Here is a 16,728-nt window from a genome sequence, read left to right on the forward strand (position 1 = left end):
TCATCCAAAAGAGCCGCTCGAGCAACTTCGATTTCTTCTTTCTTTTCGTTGCCATTATTAACCGTAGAACCGTCTTTTTTTTCTTCAGAGTCGTTTGCTGCAGTGTTTTTTGTTTCAATTTCTTTAAAACTAGGCTGTTTTTCCCTTTGCTCATTATTTTTTAGAGAATTGCTTTTAATGTTTTCCGGAGCGGAAGCTCTCTTCTTTTTTTCTATTTTCGGGAAATTGTCAGTACCTTTGTCTGTTAGAAAACTAATGTGTCTGGTATAAATACTTCCTCTTCTCTGATCTTTTCGAGAACTAGAAGGTTTATCATCCATTGTAGATTTGGGATAAGAAACTTCACCCGAGAGATATATGTGTACGATTATTTTTCAAATTTGGTTCCATACGACGTTTACGAAAATTTTTGCTTGACAAATTAGGCAAAATGAATTCATATTGTAAATGGCTTTATATTAAAATATATTGATGACAGCCTGTAACTGTAAGTAAGGGACAATCGAAGATCTGACGAAGATTTCGTCAAGAAGTCACAACGCTAAAAAAATGTAGAACACTAATATCCTTTCTAACCGTTGCACGTTTTTAAGATAAACCCTAAAACTAATCTCGGGATAATTGTATCGTATTGATGTACCTTCAAAATGTTTCCCCCAGTTCAGGCGAAAATCGCAGGAATGCCCACATAGTAGGTGTTATTTTCTTGTTAGTTGCGAGCGTTCTTTCAAAATGCAAATTTCTTCGAGCTCCGCTTTCGTAAACCTATTCATGTTCTTAGCCTTTCTCTGCCATTTCGAAACGTTCCGTTGCAATTTGTGAACATTTATTATCGCTTTTCGTAGCTGGCACGAGTTAGTTGGGGCGTTCATTAGACTTTTTTTGGTTTGACGTGGCCTTGGCAAAATCAGACTGGTTCGCAATTTCGAGCTAATTGCTTTAAAATCAATTTCATTGCCAGCCAATTCCTTAAAGTCCATATTGACCGAGCCCGCTTTCTATTTTCCGTTAATCTGAGACCATGAAAACGGTTTATGCTTAAATTTATTTTACAACTGAAATTTGGAGATGTTCTAGAAAAAAATTCAATTTTTCCAATGCTTTTTATTTATTTCTATTTGAATTAAAAAAAAAAAAAAGAAGGAATCTACAATGACAGGTTTATATGATGACGATGTTTAATTTCATTTCGTATATATATATATATATGTATTTGTAAGTTAATGTTGGTGTTCCTGATAAATCGGCTCTTTCGCTTTTTCATTTATTTACGTTGTTTCTTATTCTTGGATGATGGTTTTTTTTGCTTGCTCGATTTTCCGCTTGTCTTTGACGATGACGACTTCTTACTATTACCCGTTTCAGAATCGTTGCTTTTCTGGTTTTTCATTTTAGAAGTGCCGGCTGATTTCACTTCAGTCGCGGGAGCTGCCTCAGTCGGATCGCTTTTATCAACACGCTTTCCTTTATCCATTTCTATTGAAGGCTGGAGGACGCTTATGCGTTATCGTTTACAAAACGGTAAATGTGTAAAAATTCGTCGGTTGTGTAAAAAACGTTAAATTTTGCTGTTTTCTATCTTCCTTTGAAAAATTTTCTAATATGATTTTTTGACGGATATTGCAATGAAGACCGTACAAATTTTTTTTGAAGTTTATTTCTCGTGTTTACGTGCACCTATATAAAAAATATATGCGTATTGCTTGCATGACGCATCATTTCGTAAGGACTCTTATCTACACATAACTATCCTTCCCGTTTTGAAGTCTTACTAACTTCTCGGTTCAAACATTAAGCAGTTTCCTCTTTTTCCATCCCGTCGACTCTTCCTATCATCAAATACGAATTGTCTACGTGACTTATAGCGAACATTTTAGCTACACTTTATTCATATCAATATAAAACGGCCTACGTTGTAATCTACGCCATTAGGAAATGCTCTATAAGTGTCTATAGCAAATTTAGGGCGCGTTTCAATTTCTAACCAAGTAATATAAGGTGACCAAATGTGTGATTTACTCCTTTAGGAAGTCCTGTATAGGTGTCTACGTCAGAGCACTGTTTATTAATTTATTTTTTAAAATGAACTGCGGTGTAATGTTCTCTCCTAGCAGGACCTGTATAACTCTACCCTTTTCGCAATTTTTTGGTTCTTTTTTTGCAAGTGCAATTTACAGTAAAAGTTGGAAAGTGATAATTATAGAGAGAAAGGCTATCAATACTTGTGAGAGCCAGGAAGTTGCAAATTCACGAAGAAGATGAAAAAGGTTTGACATTTATCCAGTTGGCGAACTTATCTCTAAACAAACGTACTCAAATATATTTCGGGCTAAGAGAGACTCACTTCAGTTGGCTATTTCCTTCCTTTGTCCCATCTAAGTTTACCATTTTATTTCTTACGTTTTTTCGTAGTTAAAATAGACAAATTTTGCTTCATTCTATCATACGTGAACGTGAATGATGAACGTGCAAATTATGAAATATTTTCCCTTTTAATGCGAAAAAGTCAAAACCATTCATTCTTAAGATGGACTTATATGGAATATTTTTACTAATTTTCAAAGTTAGGTTAGGTTAAGTCTCTGTTGCAATTTTATGCAGATGAAGATCGAACGAGTTATGTTAGCTTTTCACCTTTTTTCATATATTCCAAGACATTTATTTAAATTCACATACCATTCATATATCATAGCAGCAGCATAATACTCAATCGTGCTTGAATTACTTGGGTTGGTTTCGACCTAACGTGCAGTATACATTTATGCGAAGAATGTTAGGTTACGCTTTTATAAAAAAAGCGTTATAAAGAATTGGTAACATTAATGCTTATGAGGTGCGCATACCTGGCAGTTTTTTTCTTTCGATTGCATATAGATATTCATCTAAAATTGCCTTATCGGTGTCCATTTATCAAACCGAGAAGGTTTACTTCATTTGAATTTCTTCGCGTTTATGACACGTACAAAATGTAATAAAATGGAAAATTTTCTTTTCTTCAAAATGTCTTTGTTTGCAATGTATTTACAACTAAACATTTAGGAAATAAATGAACTACTGAAAAAAGGAAGGCAATAATATAAAATGTGCTCAAAAAAAGGGATCACTTTTTATTTTTCATTTCATTTATTAAGTTAATATAAAGCCTTAGGCCTATTACCTGGTTACATAGAAACATTTTATGTGTATAAAGACACTATGGCATAAGTGAGTACACAAGTCAGCTAGGTTACTGCTAATGTGATCACCTTGCTCCGTAAACTCAATTTAATTATTAATTCCTGCCGGCAACAAAATATACATAACGAGTTTAGCACTGCGATCAACTTCCTTCTAAATGCGTTCAAAGATTCATCGAAGGATTTCAGACTCAGTGGTAAGGCATTCCAATATCTAGCAACACGAACAGTAAAAGTGGTGCTGTTCGATCTAGAGAACTGCAGTCCTTCAATTAAGAAGCTTGCGGGGCGAGTTTGCAACCTGCATTTTAGATAATTCAGAAATATATTGCTTTATTTATTCCTTTATTCCTTTATTTTGTCTCCTTAAAATGCTTAGATAATAGGGAAAAATGTTGATTTATTCATCATTATCTATTTTGTTCCCTTCAAAGCAATCGTCCTTGGAACCATTTGTGCCAGTGCTTTTTCCACTCGACTTTTGCATTTATGATATACGCTTTGTAATATGACCTTGAGCTCTTTGAGCGATACGGTATTTGCCTCCTTAATCCTTGAACAGACCTCGTATGTTTGTTCAGACTGTAAGAAGGGGAAGTGTAATATCTGGTGTCTTTTCAAAAATTGGACCTTCATTATTAACTATTAAATATTTCTTGTCCGGCAGTTAGCTACTCTAAGTAGAAAACAAAGCCATAAGAGTTGCAATAATTCGCTTACCCATATTTAATAGAAGAAAAGTATAACTGAGCCTTTCCCTGAAGTTAAACTTTTCAAATAATGCTTTTGGAAATTCTTTGATGTTTGATGAGCTCTAATTGTGTAGAAGATACACATTTACTTTGAAAATGGCCGGTCATTTAATATTGCAAAATTCTTTTCGTTTCGTTTATTTACCGTTACCACACACTAGTTTATAGTCCAAATAAATGAAGGAGTAGCGACTTGCTAAGCAAATTTCTCTTAAAAATGAGAGTGAACTGGAACCTACAGGCACGTATGCATATCGAAAGCATTTTCTGTGCTCTCTGCTAGATAGATGAATTTCTCTACATGCATATGCTTTGTTTTGTGATAAGTTTTTGAACGGGTAAATCTCTCATATCGTTGACCGTACATAGCCGATCTGGCTATAAAGTAAAAAAAATAAAAAAATTCTTAAGGAGGAAATGTCAAACTATAATTAGTTGCAGTCTAAACATGCGTTAGATGTGGGACCATGAATTAAATAAAGAGAAAATCAGCGTTTGAAACTGACCACAATAATGGCAACGATTGTGAAAACCTGAATAAAACGAAATCATTGCGGATGTCTGCCTTGTATTTAGCAAACTTCAAAATCTTTCGTCAACGAAAAAAGGTAACTGGTAAAAGGGAATCTTGGCTTGTTTATGTCATTTTGGTACCTATCGTACTCTTTCATAAACTTTAGCTATTTAAGACTAAATATAAAAATAAAGGAATAGTGGATATCGATCGACATCTCGGCTCTTTCGAAAACCCTACAATACTATAGTTTAAAAATGAATGAAAGGTTTACTTATTTAATGCGTTTGTAGCATATTTTTACGAACGTGTGCCATGTGATTAGTGTTTATGTGGCGCGAAATTTATCTATATGAATGTTTTGTTTCATGTTTCGCACAATTCGCTTTTTTCTGCGCACATTTCTTTGGTTCGGTAAGATCTGGTAGAATGCGACAGGTTTTAGTTGCTTTACCCTCCCGATCATTTTTGTTGGTTTTCTATTACCTGACGAATGAACCGAATGCGCGATGACAATAAACGTTTTTTATTTATTAAATGCTCAAACAGACCGATTGCAATCAGTAACACGAGCTCTCGGTGATCGTGATATCGAAAATACTGTTGAGTTGAACCAATAAACAAATAATAAGAGAGTACACAAACATAAAGAGAACGAGCATGAAAGAAACTAGTCACAGCTGAAGAAAATATTAAAAAAATGGCTTTGTCGGAAAGTAGGGTAAAGTGTGTGTGAATATTAGTTTTTATAAATTTTTTCAATATATTTTTAATGAAATATTGTGTTAATAGGCAGGATGTTAAGTGCTAAGAGGCAGAAAGAGCTTACGCAATGAATATATATGGCTATGAATTGATATAAATTAGCAATGTTGTCAATAATTATTTTTCTTTTAATAATGCTCGTATTTTATTTCAGGTGACTAACTGATCATAATCTCAAAGTGGTAAAATTGATAATTGGCAGAATTGAAAACGCGGCAGACAATACAAAACACACTTTTCATTAAAATATAAATTCTCTAATGATCTTCGACACTTGATTTAATATGGAAAGCGCAAGAAAAATCGCTCGCCCTATGAAAAACGCTTTACGTTTAGAAAGAGGAGCAAGTTTGCAAGGTTTACAAGAGACGGAGAAGGAGCAGATTGGACAAGAATTGGAGAACAATTCGGAAGAAGAAGATTGTAGCGAATTTGATGAAATAACATCAGGTACTAATGGCAAAAGCACGAGTATGGAACAAGAATTTTTAACTTATACCTCAGAGGGCGCGAAAGAAGCGGATCATATTAAAACTTTCAAAGCAACTGATGATAGTCTAACCGATCGACATAGCTCCGACTCAATTGCAAAACTGGGCTCCCATTCCATTTCTAAATCGACAAATGCCGGTCGTGTTATTGCACCAAAATCTCGGGAACATTTGGCATTGCAGCGTTCAATTCATGATTCAAAAATTTTGACCGATTACTTCAAAACATCAAAAATTCAGTCGCGTAAATTGCGAGACAAAGATGCTATTAACAAATGTAATGATTTAATTTTTAAAGAAGGACGCGACGGCACCTCCAAAGGCATTAAAACCAAACGGTTCAATAGACGTTTCGTACCTCTTAAAGATGATTCTTCAGAAAATAACGCAGTTACGTTAAATTCGGATTTGATGGCTCGATCATCGCGCAGCAAAAGTTTGCATAGCCAATCGCTTAATTTTATTGATAGAGAAAAAATTGTAAAGTGGCCGTCGGAAGAGCGCTTAGTTGTCAAACGTACAAATATGCGTTCCGAAAATCCTGAATTTGCGCAAAAACATAAGGATTTCTTAAAAGAAGTTATCCATTCTTCGGAAACCCCCGAACGTTGCTTACGGTCGAGAAGCAGTAGTGGCAGTGCGATTATAATGAGATCGCGAAGTAGTAGTAAGAGTGCAGGGCGTTATGAGAAGGAGTTATCACTATATCAACCAAATCACAAATACGCTATGGATATCGAACACTATGACAAGACCGTTCAAAGTTCTATGGAAATAGAAATCCGGGACAGCGGCTTTGGCGTTAGTGTTTGCAGCGGTCAGCCCTACAGCGCGAGTGAAAACGCTGATGATAATTCGATCAATGACAGTAACAAATCTGTTATAAACTTGGATGGAAAATTAAATTCTGATGAAAGCAGCTTGGAAGTACATTTAAGGGACGTATGGCAACCACCGCTGAAGGTACGAAAGTGGCATATGTACCTTTTCTATTTTCTAAATATAAACAAAACTTGATGAGGCAAAGAAAGTCTTCGTGTTTTTTGAAAATTCTTCTAAATTTCTCTTAAGATTAAAAGAAACAAAAGCAAACTTTCATTTATATTACAGCCTGGTTGGGATAGCTTTTGCTGGAAGTGTCATAGAAGTCATGTCAATTACATTTGTTCCAAGTGCATACGTAGTTTTCATAATACTTGCATCAAAATTAATGCCCCCGCAATAGGAAATTTATGGATTTGTCCTGAGTGCATAGCCGTTGAGAATGCTCTCAATAATCCCAAACGGTAACTAGTGCTTCTAGTGGACAATGTTATACATTTTTTCATTTCCTTTTCAATTTCTAGTTTTCGCCGCAATGAATGTTCGGCAGATTCGTTAAGCCAGTTGCTCTCGATCGTGTTGAATCGTATGCGTTATGTTAAAGGGGTAAGTGTGTCACTGCTCAATTTATTTGCTTTTACAAAAATTGTCGCGAATTATATTTACCTATATTCACTCGCATTTAGTTTGCATGAAAATTCAAAATGCAGACGCGATCTTTATACACACGTCATATCATTTACGCATATAGTGAAGTTTTCAAAAGAAATCTTCAAAAATCTTTAATTAAAGTATTTAAGTGAAGTATATTAGCAGTAAATTATAGCATTAGAGATTTCATGTCGTATATTATATAATGTATAAATTATGCTCAATTTGTCTTGCCATTTTAAGCACCATATTCTTCAGACATCAGCTGATGACGACCTTGCAACTTATAATAAGTATATTGTGAACCCTGTTTCATTTTCAACGCTTCAAGACAAGGTTGACAAACGAGTATATCGGTGTGCTGAGGAACTTCTCAATGATACAAAATGGTTTTTACATAATGCCTCCATTTTAAGCCTAGGACGTAAGTATAAAAATACTTTTCACTTAGAAGTTTATAGCTTATACACTTTGTCATTTGCCTTATTGCTTAGTAGTTCAGGTGAGTACGACTTTCCAAACGGTCCGAAATTTTATGTCGATCTAGTCTTTTCCTTCTACACGAGCAACTTCAATTTCTACACATTTCTATAAAGCACACCCATAAATATTGTACAACGTGATTGAAAGTAGAATGGAGATCTGAACATTTTGAATCAGAACATTCTATTAATATATCTAATATATATATTAATTCAATAATCAATTATACATATGCAAATATATTATTATTATTATTATTATTATAAACTTAGCCAGAGAATAAATTCTAAGGCTAAGGTCTTAAAGCACTAGCATCTAAGGCTTTCGGCTTTATTAAAAACTCTACCGCACTTGAGATTTGAACCCACGACCATTGAGTTGCTAGTCGAGACTCTTGTCTACTCGGCCAATCAGGCGGATATATGCAAATATAAAAATAAACGTCTGCCTAATTTTCAAAAAATATTTTTAGATCGTTCTTTTCCCGGAATCCACTAAAATACCTATGTAAGTCTCGGCATTCAAATCCATCTCAAAAATTGCGGCGAAAATGTGCTGTGATTGGCCAATTTAAACCTAGAAAACCAATAAAAATGGCTTAAAACGCTAAGCTTTTTTTACTTATTATGCTGTACATCACAGGTACAGTATGGTACAGGGTCTATTATATCTATCAATTCAGAATCACAGAATCGATCTTGGTTTGTCTTTACGTCTCATGCCTAACCATGTATTTTTGTGTTCAACAAAATTCGCATTTTTTGAGATATTTTCATCAAATTTGGTGCCCTGAGATGAATAAATGTATTAAGCGGAACTGCGTCGGGTAAAAAATAGTGGGCTGCGGCCGATTATTATGCTCTTACTTGTTTACATACATTTCTATAGCAAAGTAATGTTTTGATATGTAATATTAAAATATTTTCAGGGACTACTAGAGCTAAAACGGTTACGGTCGCCAAATCTTTGATTAAAATATGTCGTCAGGAGACGGCTGAAATAGATACTTGTGCTCAGTGTTACATGAACGCGAATTCCCGCAATGATTGGTTTGTGGATGTATGTGATCAACCCCATTTATTGGTGTGGGCTAAGTTAAAAGGCTTTCCTTACTGGCCAGCAAAAGCTATGGGTATTGGCCAGGGTTCATTGGTAAATGTTCGTTTTTTCGGTCAGCACGATCGGGCTTTTGTGCCTCTCAAAGATTGTTTTCTATATTCACAACAAGATCCGAATTCCCAGACCGGTCGTCGGTCTGCTAGAGAGTTGGCTGATTGCATTAAGGAGGTGGAAATGCATATGGAAAGGATTAAGAAAAAAATCGGCGCTTTCCAATATGCGCCTTTCAAAACACCCTATGATCCAAATGAAGAAATGCAACAGTTGGAACAAATGATGCCAGGTGTTCAAGATTATATCAGAAGCCAGCAATCGCTAACATCGAACCCACCATTAAAATTAACAATATGCAAGAACGCTGGCAATACGTTATCAGTTCTACAAAACACCAGTACGCAAGAGAATTCGATCGTGCAAAATCAAGAGACAATCGAAGGCGTAAGCAAAAAGAAACATGTCGAAGAGAGGGATGATGACGGCCACGTTAAAAAACATGAAAACCGCACTAAAGGCCACACCCCTAAATATGAAGTTATTTCCAAATCAACTTCAGACGATAGCAATTCGTCAAAATTAAATACCGTCATATTAAAGCGTAAGCCCGCACAAGGAGCGGTTAACAATAATGATGGGAAAAGAATGTCGGCAGCGGACGGAGGAGATTTACCACCTCCGAAAATTGCTAGAAATGAAGAAACATCGGAGCAGTTCAATTTTATCGGTAACCATCAGTTAGCGTCTGGGCTTGGCGACGATACAAGGGATGAAGTAATATCTGCATCTTTATTGAAATCTAAATCGGGTAAACAGGATGCACAAAGTGGAACAGATATAATAAATCGAGAACCCATAACATTGGATAAAAATTCGGAGAAGAATACAGAAGCTGTACTTAAAGAAAAATTCCTTAAAGAGCAACAAGAAAGAGAAAGTCAAAAAACTAACAATATGCTTAAATGTCCGTTGCCTTTTGTGGAAGTCAAACAAGAAGGTACTTCCGATAATAACATAGAAATCGAAGAGTGCGTAATTCTTCAAACCATATCCGCTCATGCAGAAAACAGAAAGGAAGACTTTAATCTCGTTAATAACAATACTAATACAACGACGCAAGAAGAGTTTGGCGCCGATGTAGCGACAATATCAAACACAACTACAACGGAATTGCGAAATTCTTCGCCTTTATTAACATGTATCAAGCAAGAGGTAATATCTGATGAAGAATATGCGGGCTCAACAGAACATCGTGTCAATGACATAGTAGCTGTTGAAGTTGCACAACGAATATCTCCTAAGAATATAAATGCAGTCGTTTCTTCTGTGAGTACAACTATTAGCAACAACAGCGACAGCAACAACGTTACAGTTTCAGGCCACATTTCCAAGACCAATATCAATAATAGTACAGCACATTTAACCAATGTTAAGCGCAATTCATTTAGAGGAGTACCATATGGTCCGTTGCCTGCTTCTGCGGTTCCTCAAATCAAACCTGCCCAAATTAAATTAACTACAGCCGAAATAGGTCAATCCCAGCAGCACCACCACCTGCATCATCATCTGCAACAACAGCAAAACCAGCAACAACAACAACAACAACAGCACCAACAAACCCATCACCAACAACAGCAACAACAGCAACAGCAACATCATCACTACCAACAACAGCAGCAACAACAACAACAACAACAGAGAGCAAAAAAATCATTTCCACAACGGTCGCCTAATGGAGATAATCTGCGCTTGATAAGTATTGTGGCAACGACTTCCAGCTCAATGCCAACATCTGTTAGCTTGGTACCTTTAACAACGGCTACCGCAATCTACAGCTCATTGAATACTACATCGAGCTATCAAAATACAGAGGCTAAGCAAGTTCTCAATAAAAATACTATGGTAGCAATACCGGTTGATGTGGCTACTAATAGGTCAGAAATAACAATAGATAACATTAATACAGCCATCCCGGTACCGCCTTTAACTGCTGTCTCGAAAATTTTGCCTTCATCTTCGGGATTATACTCAATGTCACGCACTATGCAATATCCGGGACCTGTAATAGTTTCTTCCGCTTCTACCAGCGCAATCCCAGTCACCACACCCTTAATTATAACAACTACCGTGCCAGCGACAATCACTCACAGTTTGTCAAAGACTGTGCCACCTTCGTCGTCGGTAAATTTGCTTATATCAAACGTAGAAACAATCAGTTCACAAAACGCCATCAACCCTGCAAGTAATACATCGCAACAACAATCAAATGCTTTGTGTATGAGTGCACCACCACCGTTGGCTGGTTTGTCTGGCACTAATTTGATATGCACTCAAATCGGTCCTAATACTAACTTGTTAAATACTAATTCTACCGCAAAGCCGACGACAAGTGCAGACACTCATCTAATGGGCAGCTTTGTGACGCCTATCATGTCTTCAAGCTCCGTGTCTAACGAAGTTACTTCTCGTGGTCCACCGCCCCTTTTAAAGCCCCGTCCGGTCGGTCCTTTGCAAGCTGAAGCAAATATCATGTTCACCGCTCAAGCTGGCCGCGCCTGCAAAATATTACATGAGAACGGTGATAAGGTGAGTGTATACTTCATTCCATTTCTTCGATTATATCCCCTAACGCAAACAAGACCTAGTAAAAAAAAGTAAGAAAGTTGTATTCGGCGTTTTCGCTCTCGTTTGATGCCCATATCGAAGTTATTTTTAAGAAAACATTTATCCACCAAGTCGTGACGTCTATCACAATTGCTCTACAATCGATACACCTAGCTTGTCGCACTCTACTCTCCAAGTCCTTTCATATGATGCCCGTTTCGCTGGTATTATTGAGGGAAAAATAATCAACAGGTCGCCGTGCCCACAATATCTATTTTAGAATTCCATATATATTTAGAATCCATTTTTAGGAAGGTAATATATCTTTGTTTGTTTGATTTTTTTTCCTTTTTGGCACGTGAAAGTGTACAATTTCTGAATAACGAGCAAAAACCCACAAACTTTTGTTCAAAAAAATGGAGTTGCGCTCATTTTGCTGCCCACTGCGGGCTACTGCTCTGACCAATTTGACCCTTTTAAATACCAGCCTACGTTTAAAAACTTCCAATATTCCAAATTTGAAGTCGATATCTGAATTTTTGCAAGAGACGGACAGACATGGCTCAATGCAGAATTTCATCCTGATCAGGAATACAATGCTTTTGGGTGTTACATAAATTATGAAAAAAATAAAATGAGTATACGCCCATCCTATAGCGGTAGGTATAAAAATTAAATCTTACTTTTACTCAAAGTAAAACTCTGTTGTCTACATCATTTGAAATCGTTATGCAGTAAAGTGACACGAATTCTTTGGAAACGAAGCAGTGCACAAATTGATGAAGTCTTCGTTGAGAATAGGAAGCTTCTTTTAAGTGATACACTTTTCATGAAAAAAATGCGATTACTAACTGTTTATCCACCACTTCTTGTATGGCAACATTTTAGAAATTTATTACTTTGACCACTTTTTTTTTGCTCATCTTTCCGCAATGGATGTAGATGAGACTCGTCTGTATCTTTAGCACGTTCGTCACGTAACCTTAAGATCAATCGTGCTCTGCTATAATAAGAGCTGATTTATCGTGTATGTAATTTTAATGATTGCAGAGCACATAAAATATTGGTAATTGCGAGTTGTGATTAATAAATATTGTGATTATGGTGGTGCCAATCATGTTTCCTCTGCTTTTTGTTCTTTGCAGTTAAAAGATTTTTTTATTTCAATTATCGAGGACACTGTAGCTGAAGTGTGCCAGGGTGACGAAGTGAATTTGTCAGCCAAGATTACGCATTTATCATTAGAATTGGAGCGTACTAAAAACGAGCTGGCTGAGGTTAAGAGGAGCTCTGAAATACTCTTGTGCGAAATGCGTAAGAATTCGGAAAATGAAAAAGTGCGCTTGGTAAATGAAGTTCGAAAGCAATGCGAATCGGAATGTTCGCGTGCCGTAGAAGAAACGAAACGAAAGCAATGGTGTGCTCATTGTGCACGTGAAGCAAAATTATACTGTTGTTGGAATACTTCGTACTGTAGCTATACATGTCAACAATTGCACTGGGCAATTCATGGTTTGAACTGTGCTCAAACTAGGCTTCCTCACGATCAGTCTACGAGTAATTCCCAAAGTAATTTATTACCGCAACACTCCGCAGTCGTCACGGCGACAAATCTCATGAATACAAATTTAACGGTAACAGCAATTAATGCAAAAACGCCACCACAATTGCACCAACGGCAACAGCAGCAGCAGCAGCAGCAGCAACAACAACAACAACAACAGCAACAGCAATCACAACTCCCACCTGAGGTACGTCGCCGCACGTGCAGTGACTTTTGCTTTTAACATTTTAATGTTTTATATTATTAGGCACAACATTTTCATATCCAAAATTTTAAGAAATTGTAGCGTTGCAATGGCATGCTAAGAAGTGTACAAATAAATTCTTTCCCTTTTCTTGATAAAATTCAAGTCTATTTAAAACATGACTGCTACAAAGCGCAATAATTGAAATATGTATCATCATTTTTTATGGCCTTTTGGCATTTATCGGAAACTTGGATGGAAACGTGATGGAAACTTTCCGGGGTGAAGGCGAAATAGCCATCGACCCGTTTTCGCATATCTTCAACTTCTGTGAACCGCTGACCTGATAAATGTGACTGCATCCATCCGAAGATTAGGCGTTGATCGAAAGGGCCCAGACCTACTTCTCTTAGCTTTCTGCATTTTCATTCCAAGCTAACTTAATCATTTCCGTAGCTTCGGCTGCATTCTTTTCCAGTTTTATCCAACTGAAACCATCGAAACCGTAGTGTCGTAAACTTTGACGTATAATGAAATCAACTCAAACTTATATCGTTCAGATATTAACATCTTCACCGAAATTTCGGGTAGATTGCACGCGCCAGGTACGCTTTATGACGCGACCAATTTCAGCGGACGATATTTATTTGTACACTTAATCGAAAAACTCTTCATAGTAATTCTTATATCGTAATTTGATTTAAACCCACGAAACTAACTAAGAAAAGAATGGACAACAAAGTTTTCCGAGCTATTGCAGCTAAACTAAGTATTTCCCTGAACCAATTGATACCAAAGCAGATGAGTAATTCTTTACGGACACGATAAATCATACATGATGTCCAATAGAATTTTTAACTTTCACAAATAAGCGCCGAATATTTCCTTTCATCACATTTCACTTACCTATCTCTAAATATAATGAAACATTTTGAGTACACATTTTAATTGCGGCTTACTTGTAAGGATGGCCTGTTTTTGTTTAATTAGAAAATCTTACTTTAAAACTTTCATTTAATAAAAGAAGAAGAAGAAATCTATAAAATGCTACTATTCGGAAATGAAAACCGAGTGCTGGGACCTTCAATAAAAGGCGACTTCAAAAGATGTTGAACAGTAAGCAGTAAGCGGTATTAAAATTATAAGCATTCATTATTTTGCACGCGAAAATTTTCAAAGACATTTTTTTTACTTCGTGGTCAAGATGGCTATATGATCATATTGATCGGTTTTTTAGTTCCGAAGAAAATTTTTGTAATTCGATTCAAAATGAAAAATTATAAAGCATTCTTCTGAGTTTGACTTACAGAATAAACCGCTTGCTGTAAGTAAAATCCTCGTCGCGTTTCGCTGAAATAACGTAAAGAAAACGATCACTTGTTTTCATTCGTTAACATAGCAACTCAGCACACATAGTTAATAAAAAAGTACAATTTTTGCATACAGTTTTCTTATTCATTGGAGGCCCAAAATTGTTTAATTAGAAACGATTCGACTTGTCTTTTAAGCGCCATCAAGCGATTAAAGCCAGCAGCATAACACCAGCCATTACTTTCAATAAGAACTTGCTTACGCTGAAAAAGGACAAAAGTATTCGGACGAAAGGTGGCCCTCAAATTACGGGGATATCGGTTAGTAATCCAATACATGGCACGGAGGTATTAAAATTGGCCAGTAACACATACATAAGACCTGTAACAAGCGCTAACGTGAATTGCAATAACAGTAATCAGCAAACGATACGGTGCAACACCACTTACAGCATACCAGCTCAGTTTTTAAACGTTACTGTAAGTTCACATAACCGTAAGCGAAATACTATATATTGAAATGTTGGAGTGGAGTTTTTTTATAATCTTAGGTGCCGACAGTAGCATCAAGTGGATCGCAAAAATATGCTATTATTCAACCAGGTAAGAATTGGATAATGAATAATGCAGCGAATAGCACCTTAATTAATGCATCCACCATCTTAGCTTCGTCTAACGTTAGCAACGTAACCCAGGCGAGAACTGGCCCCAATACTGCACAGGCACACAAAATTCAAGTGCGACCGCGAAATGTAACTCAAATTAAATATTATGGACCATCCTGAAATTAATATTAAGCTTCAAGAATAAAAAAAATTATATTTTTTATAATGCTAAGTCACGTGACCTATCCCATCCTTATTTATGGCAGGTCATAAAGAGCCAGGCACACAGAAAACGAATACCACATTACCGCGAATAGCTTCTGTTTAAGAGCTGGGCGGGCCTGAATATATTATGATTATTTTTATTATTTGAGTTTATTTAGTCTAATCGAATCAATTGTTATGTTAAAGAGAGAGGAGAAAACGAGTTAAAAAGTCATCGGTTTTTGACAAAAAAAAAAATTGGACGATTTGTACGTTATACACGATTTATTATAAATATAAGTCAGATGGATGTTACTCTCTGCTTTTTACTTTCTAAGATGTTCTTCAGGTTCATTGTACCCAAAATGCTCGTTCGGTTTGAAGGGTTATGATGTTAGAAAATTTGTGCAAAGCTGTAAAGTGTATGGTCAGCTTTCTTGAAAATCCCTTAATATAGTGCATGTGTGCCTCCAAATTGAATTCTTGCAAATGTTCAACTACGATTTATTTGCGTGGATTAAATTGAGATTTTGAATAAAATTGGCATCGACGTAGGAACAAAGTCAATAAGTTATGGTGCGGACGCAGTTAATTTCGCTGCACCATCAGTTTCTTCGTTTCCAGAAAGATCAATGCGACGCACTAGCCTAAGTAGTAGGAGTATTTCTTAGCATGTTTTAGGGCATATCTTTTAAAAATCGGAGGATTTCGAAGTATTTTAGTGTGAAAACGTTTGCTGAGATAATAAGTGTCCTGTTTGTAATTCTACGTGCAATGTCTCCGACCTGAAAATAGTTTCGTAGGCACTATGAACTCTTTGACGTTGTGCTGAGCCACCCGCTCACTTTTACTGCTGCCTCTTCATAGAAAATTCTACAATTTTTTGGAATTGAATTTTATTTGTAAATAAATCTTTTGAAAAAGCTTCTTCTTGAGCGAATAGAAAAAATTATCGCAAGATCTTAGATAGTTAGCAATGCAGGCATACATCGAGCGGCTATGTTAAACGCTGTTTCACATCGATCTTTTGCCGCTTGAAGAGCTAGCTCGGTTTCGAATGTTTCATACAAAACTTTTTCCTAAAAATTTTCTCAGTGGAATTTTTCGAAATTTTGTACTGAGTATTTTTTTTATTTTCTAATTTAAAGAAAAAAATCTTATTCAAATGTAAATATGTAAATCAATATTTGTAAATTACTTTTTTATTCAATAAAATATTATAATAAATCGCCTAAATAACATATTTTGCATAAATATTTCACTCAAACATTCTACCTTAAGTTACAGTAAAAGTATCTTTTTAATTATTATGCTTTTCTCGTCGTATACCTTATAGCTAAGTTTTTCACTTGATCACGGCGATGGTCTAAATAATAAGTAAAAAATTATCAACAATTAAACGTTTTCTGAAGGGCTTTCTATCCGTGAGAGATCTCTTATGAGAAGTAGACATGTGATTAAAGTTTGATCCACTCGATTTTTATGTCAAA

At 36.0% G+C, this 16,728-nt stretch overlaps 2 protein-coding genes across 2 annotated transcripts in view; one reads left to right on the forward strand and one right to left on the reverse strand.

The window, feature by feature from the left end:
* Positions 1-1,474, reverse strand: part of LOC119639342 — a 5,875-nt gene extending 4,401 nt beyond the window's left edge. The window contains exon 1 of the mRNA XM_038036646.1: positions 1,273-1,474. Within this exon, the coding sequence (XP_037892574.1) occupies positions 1,273-1,474 (202 nt within the window). The remainder of the gene's footprint in view (positions 1-1,272) is intronic.
* LOC119639177 (protein kinase C-binding protein 1) overlaps positions 1-16,379 on the forward strand; it is a 25,191-nt gene extending 8,812 nt beyond the window's left edge. Inside the window, exons 2-10 of the mRNA XM_038036439.1 lie at positions 5,362-6,661; positions 6,809-6,984; positions 7,045-7,126; positions 7,415-7,595; positions 8,583-11,353; positions 12,517-13,122; positions 14,628-14,909; positions 14,981-15,032; positions 15,096-16,379. Of these exons, the coding sequence (XP_037892367.1) occupies positions 5,492-6,661; positions 6,809-6,984; positions 7,045-7,126; positions 7,415-7,595; positions 8,583-11,353; positions 12,517-13,122; positions 14,628-14,909; positions 14,981-15,032; positions 15,096-15,214 (5,439 nt within the window). The 5' untranslated portion in view covers positions 5,362-5,491 and the 3' untranslated portion in view covers positions 15,215-16,379. The remainder of the gene's footprint in view (positions 1-5,361; positions 6,662-6,808; positions 6,985-7,044; positions 7,127-7,414; positions 7,596-8,582; positions 11,354-12,516; positions 13,123-14,627; positions 14,910-14,980; positions 15,033-15,095) is intronic.
* The last annotated feature ends 349 nt before the right edge of the window (positions 16,380-16,728 follow it).

Source organism: Glossina fuscipes, unplaced genomic scaffold, assembly GCF_014805625.2.
Source record: "Glossina fuscipes isolate IAEA_lab_2018 unplaced genomic scaffold, Yale_Gfus_2 112, whole genome shotgun sequence".
Lineage (NCBI taxonomy): Eukaryota > Metazoa > Arthropoda > Insecta > Diptera > Glossinidae > Glossina > Glossina fuscipes.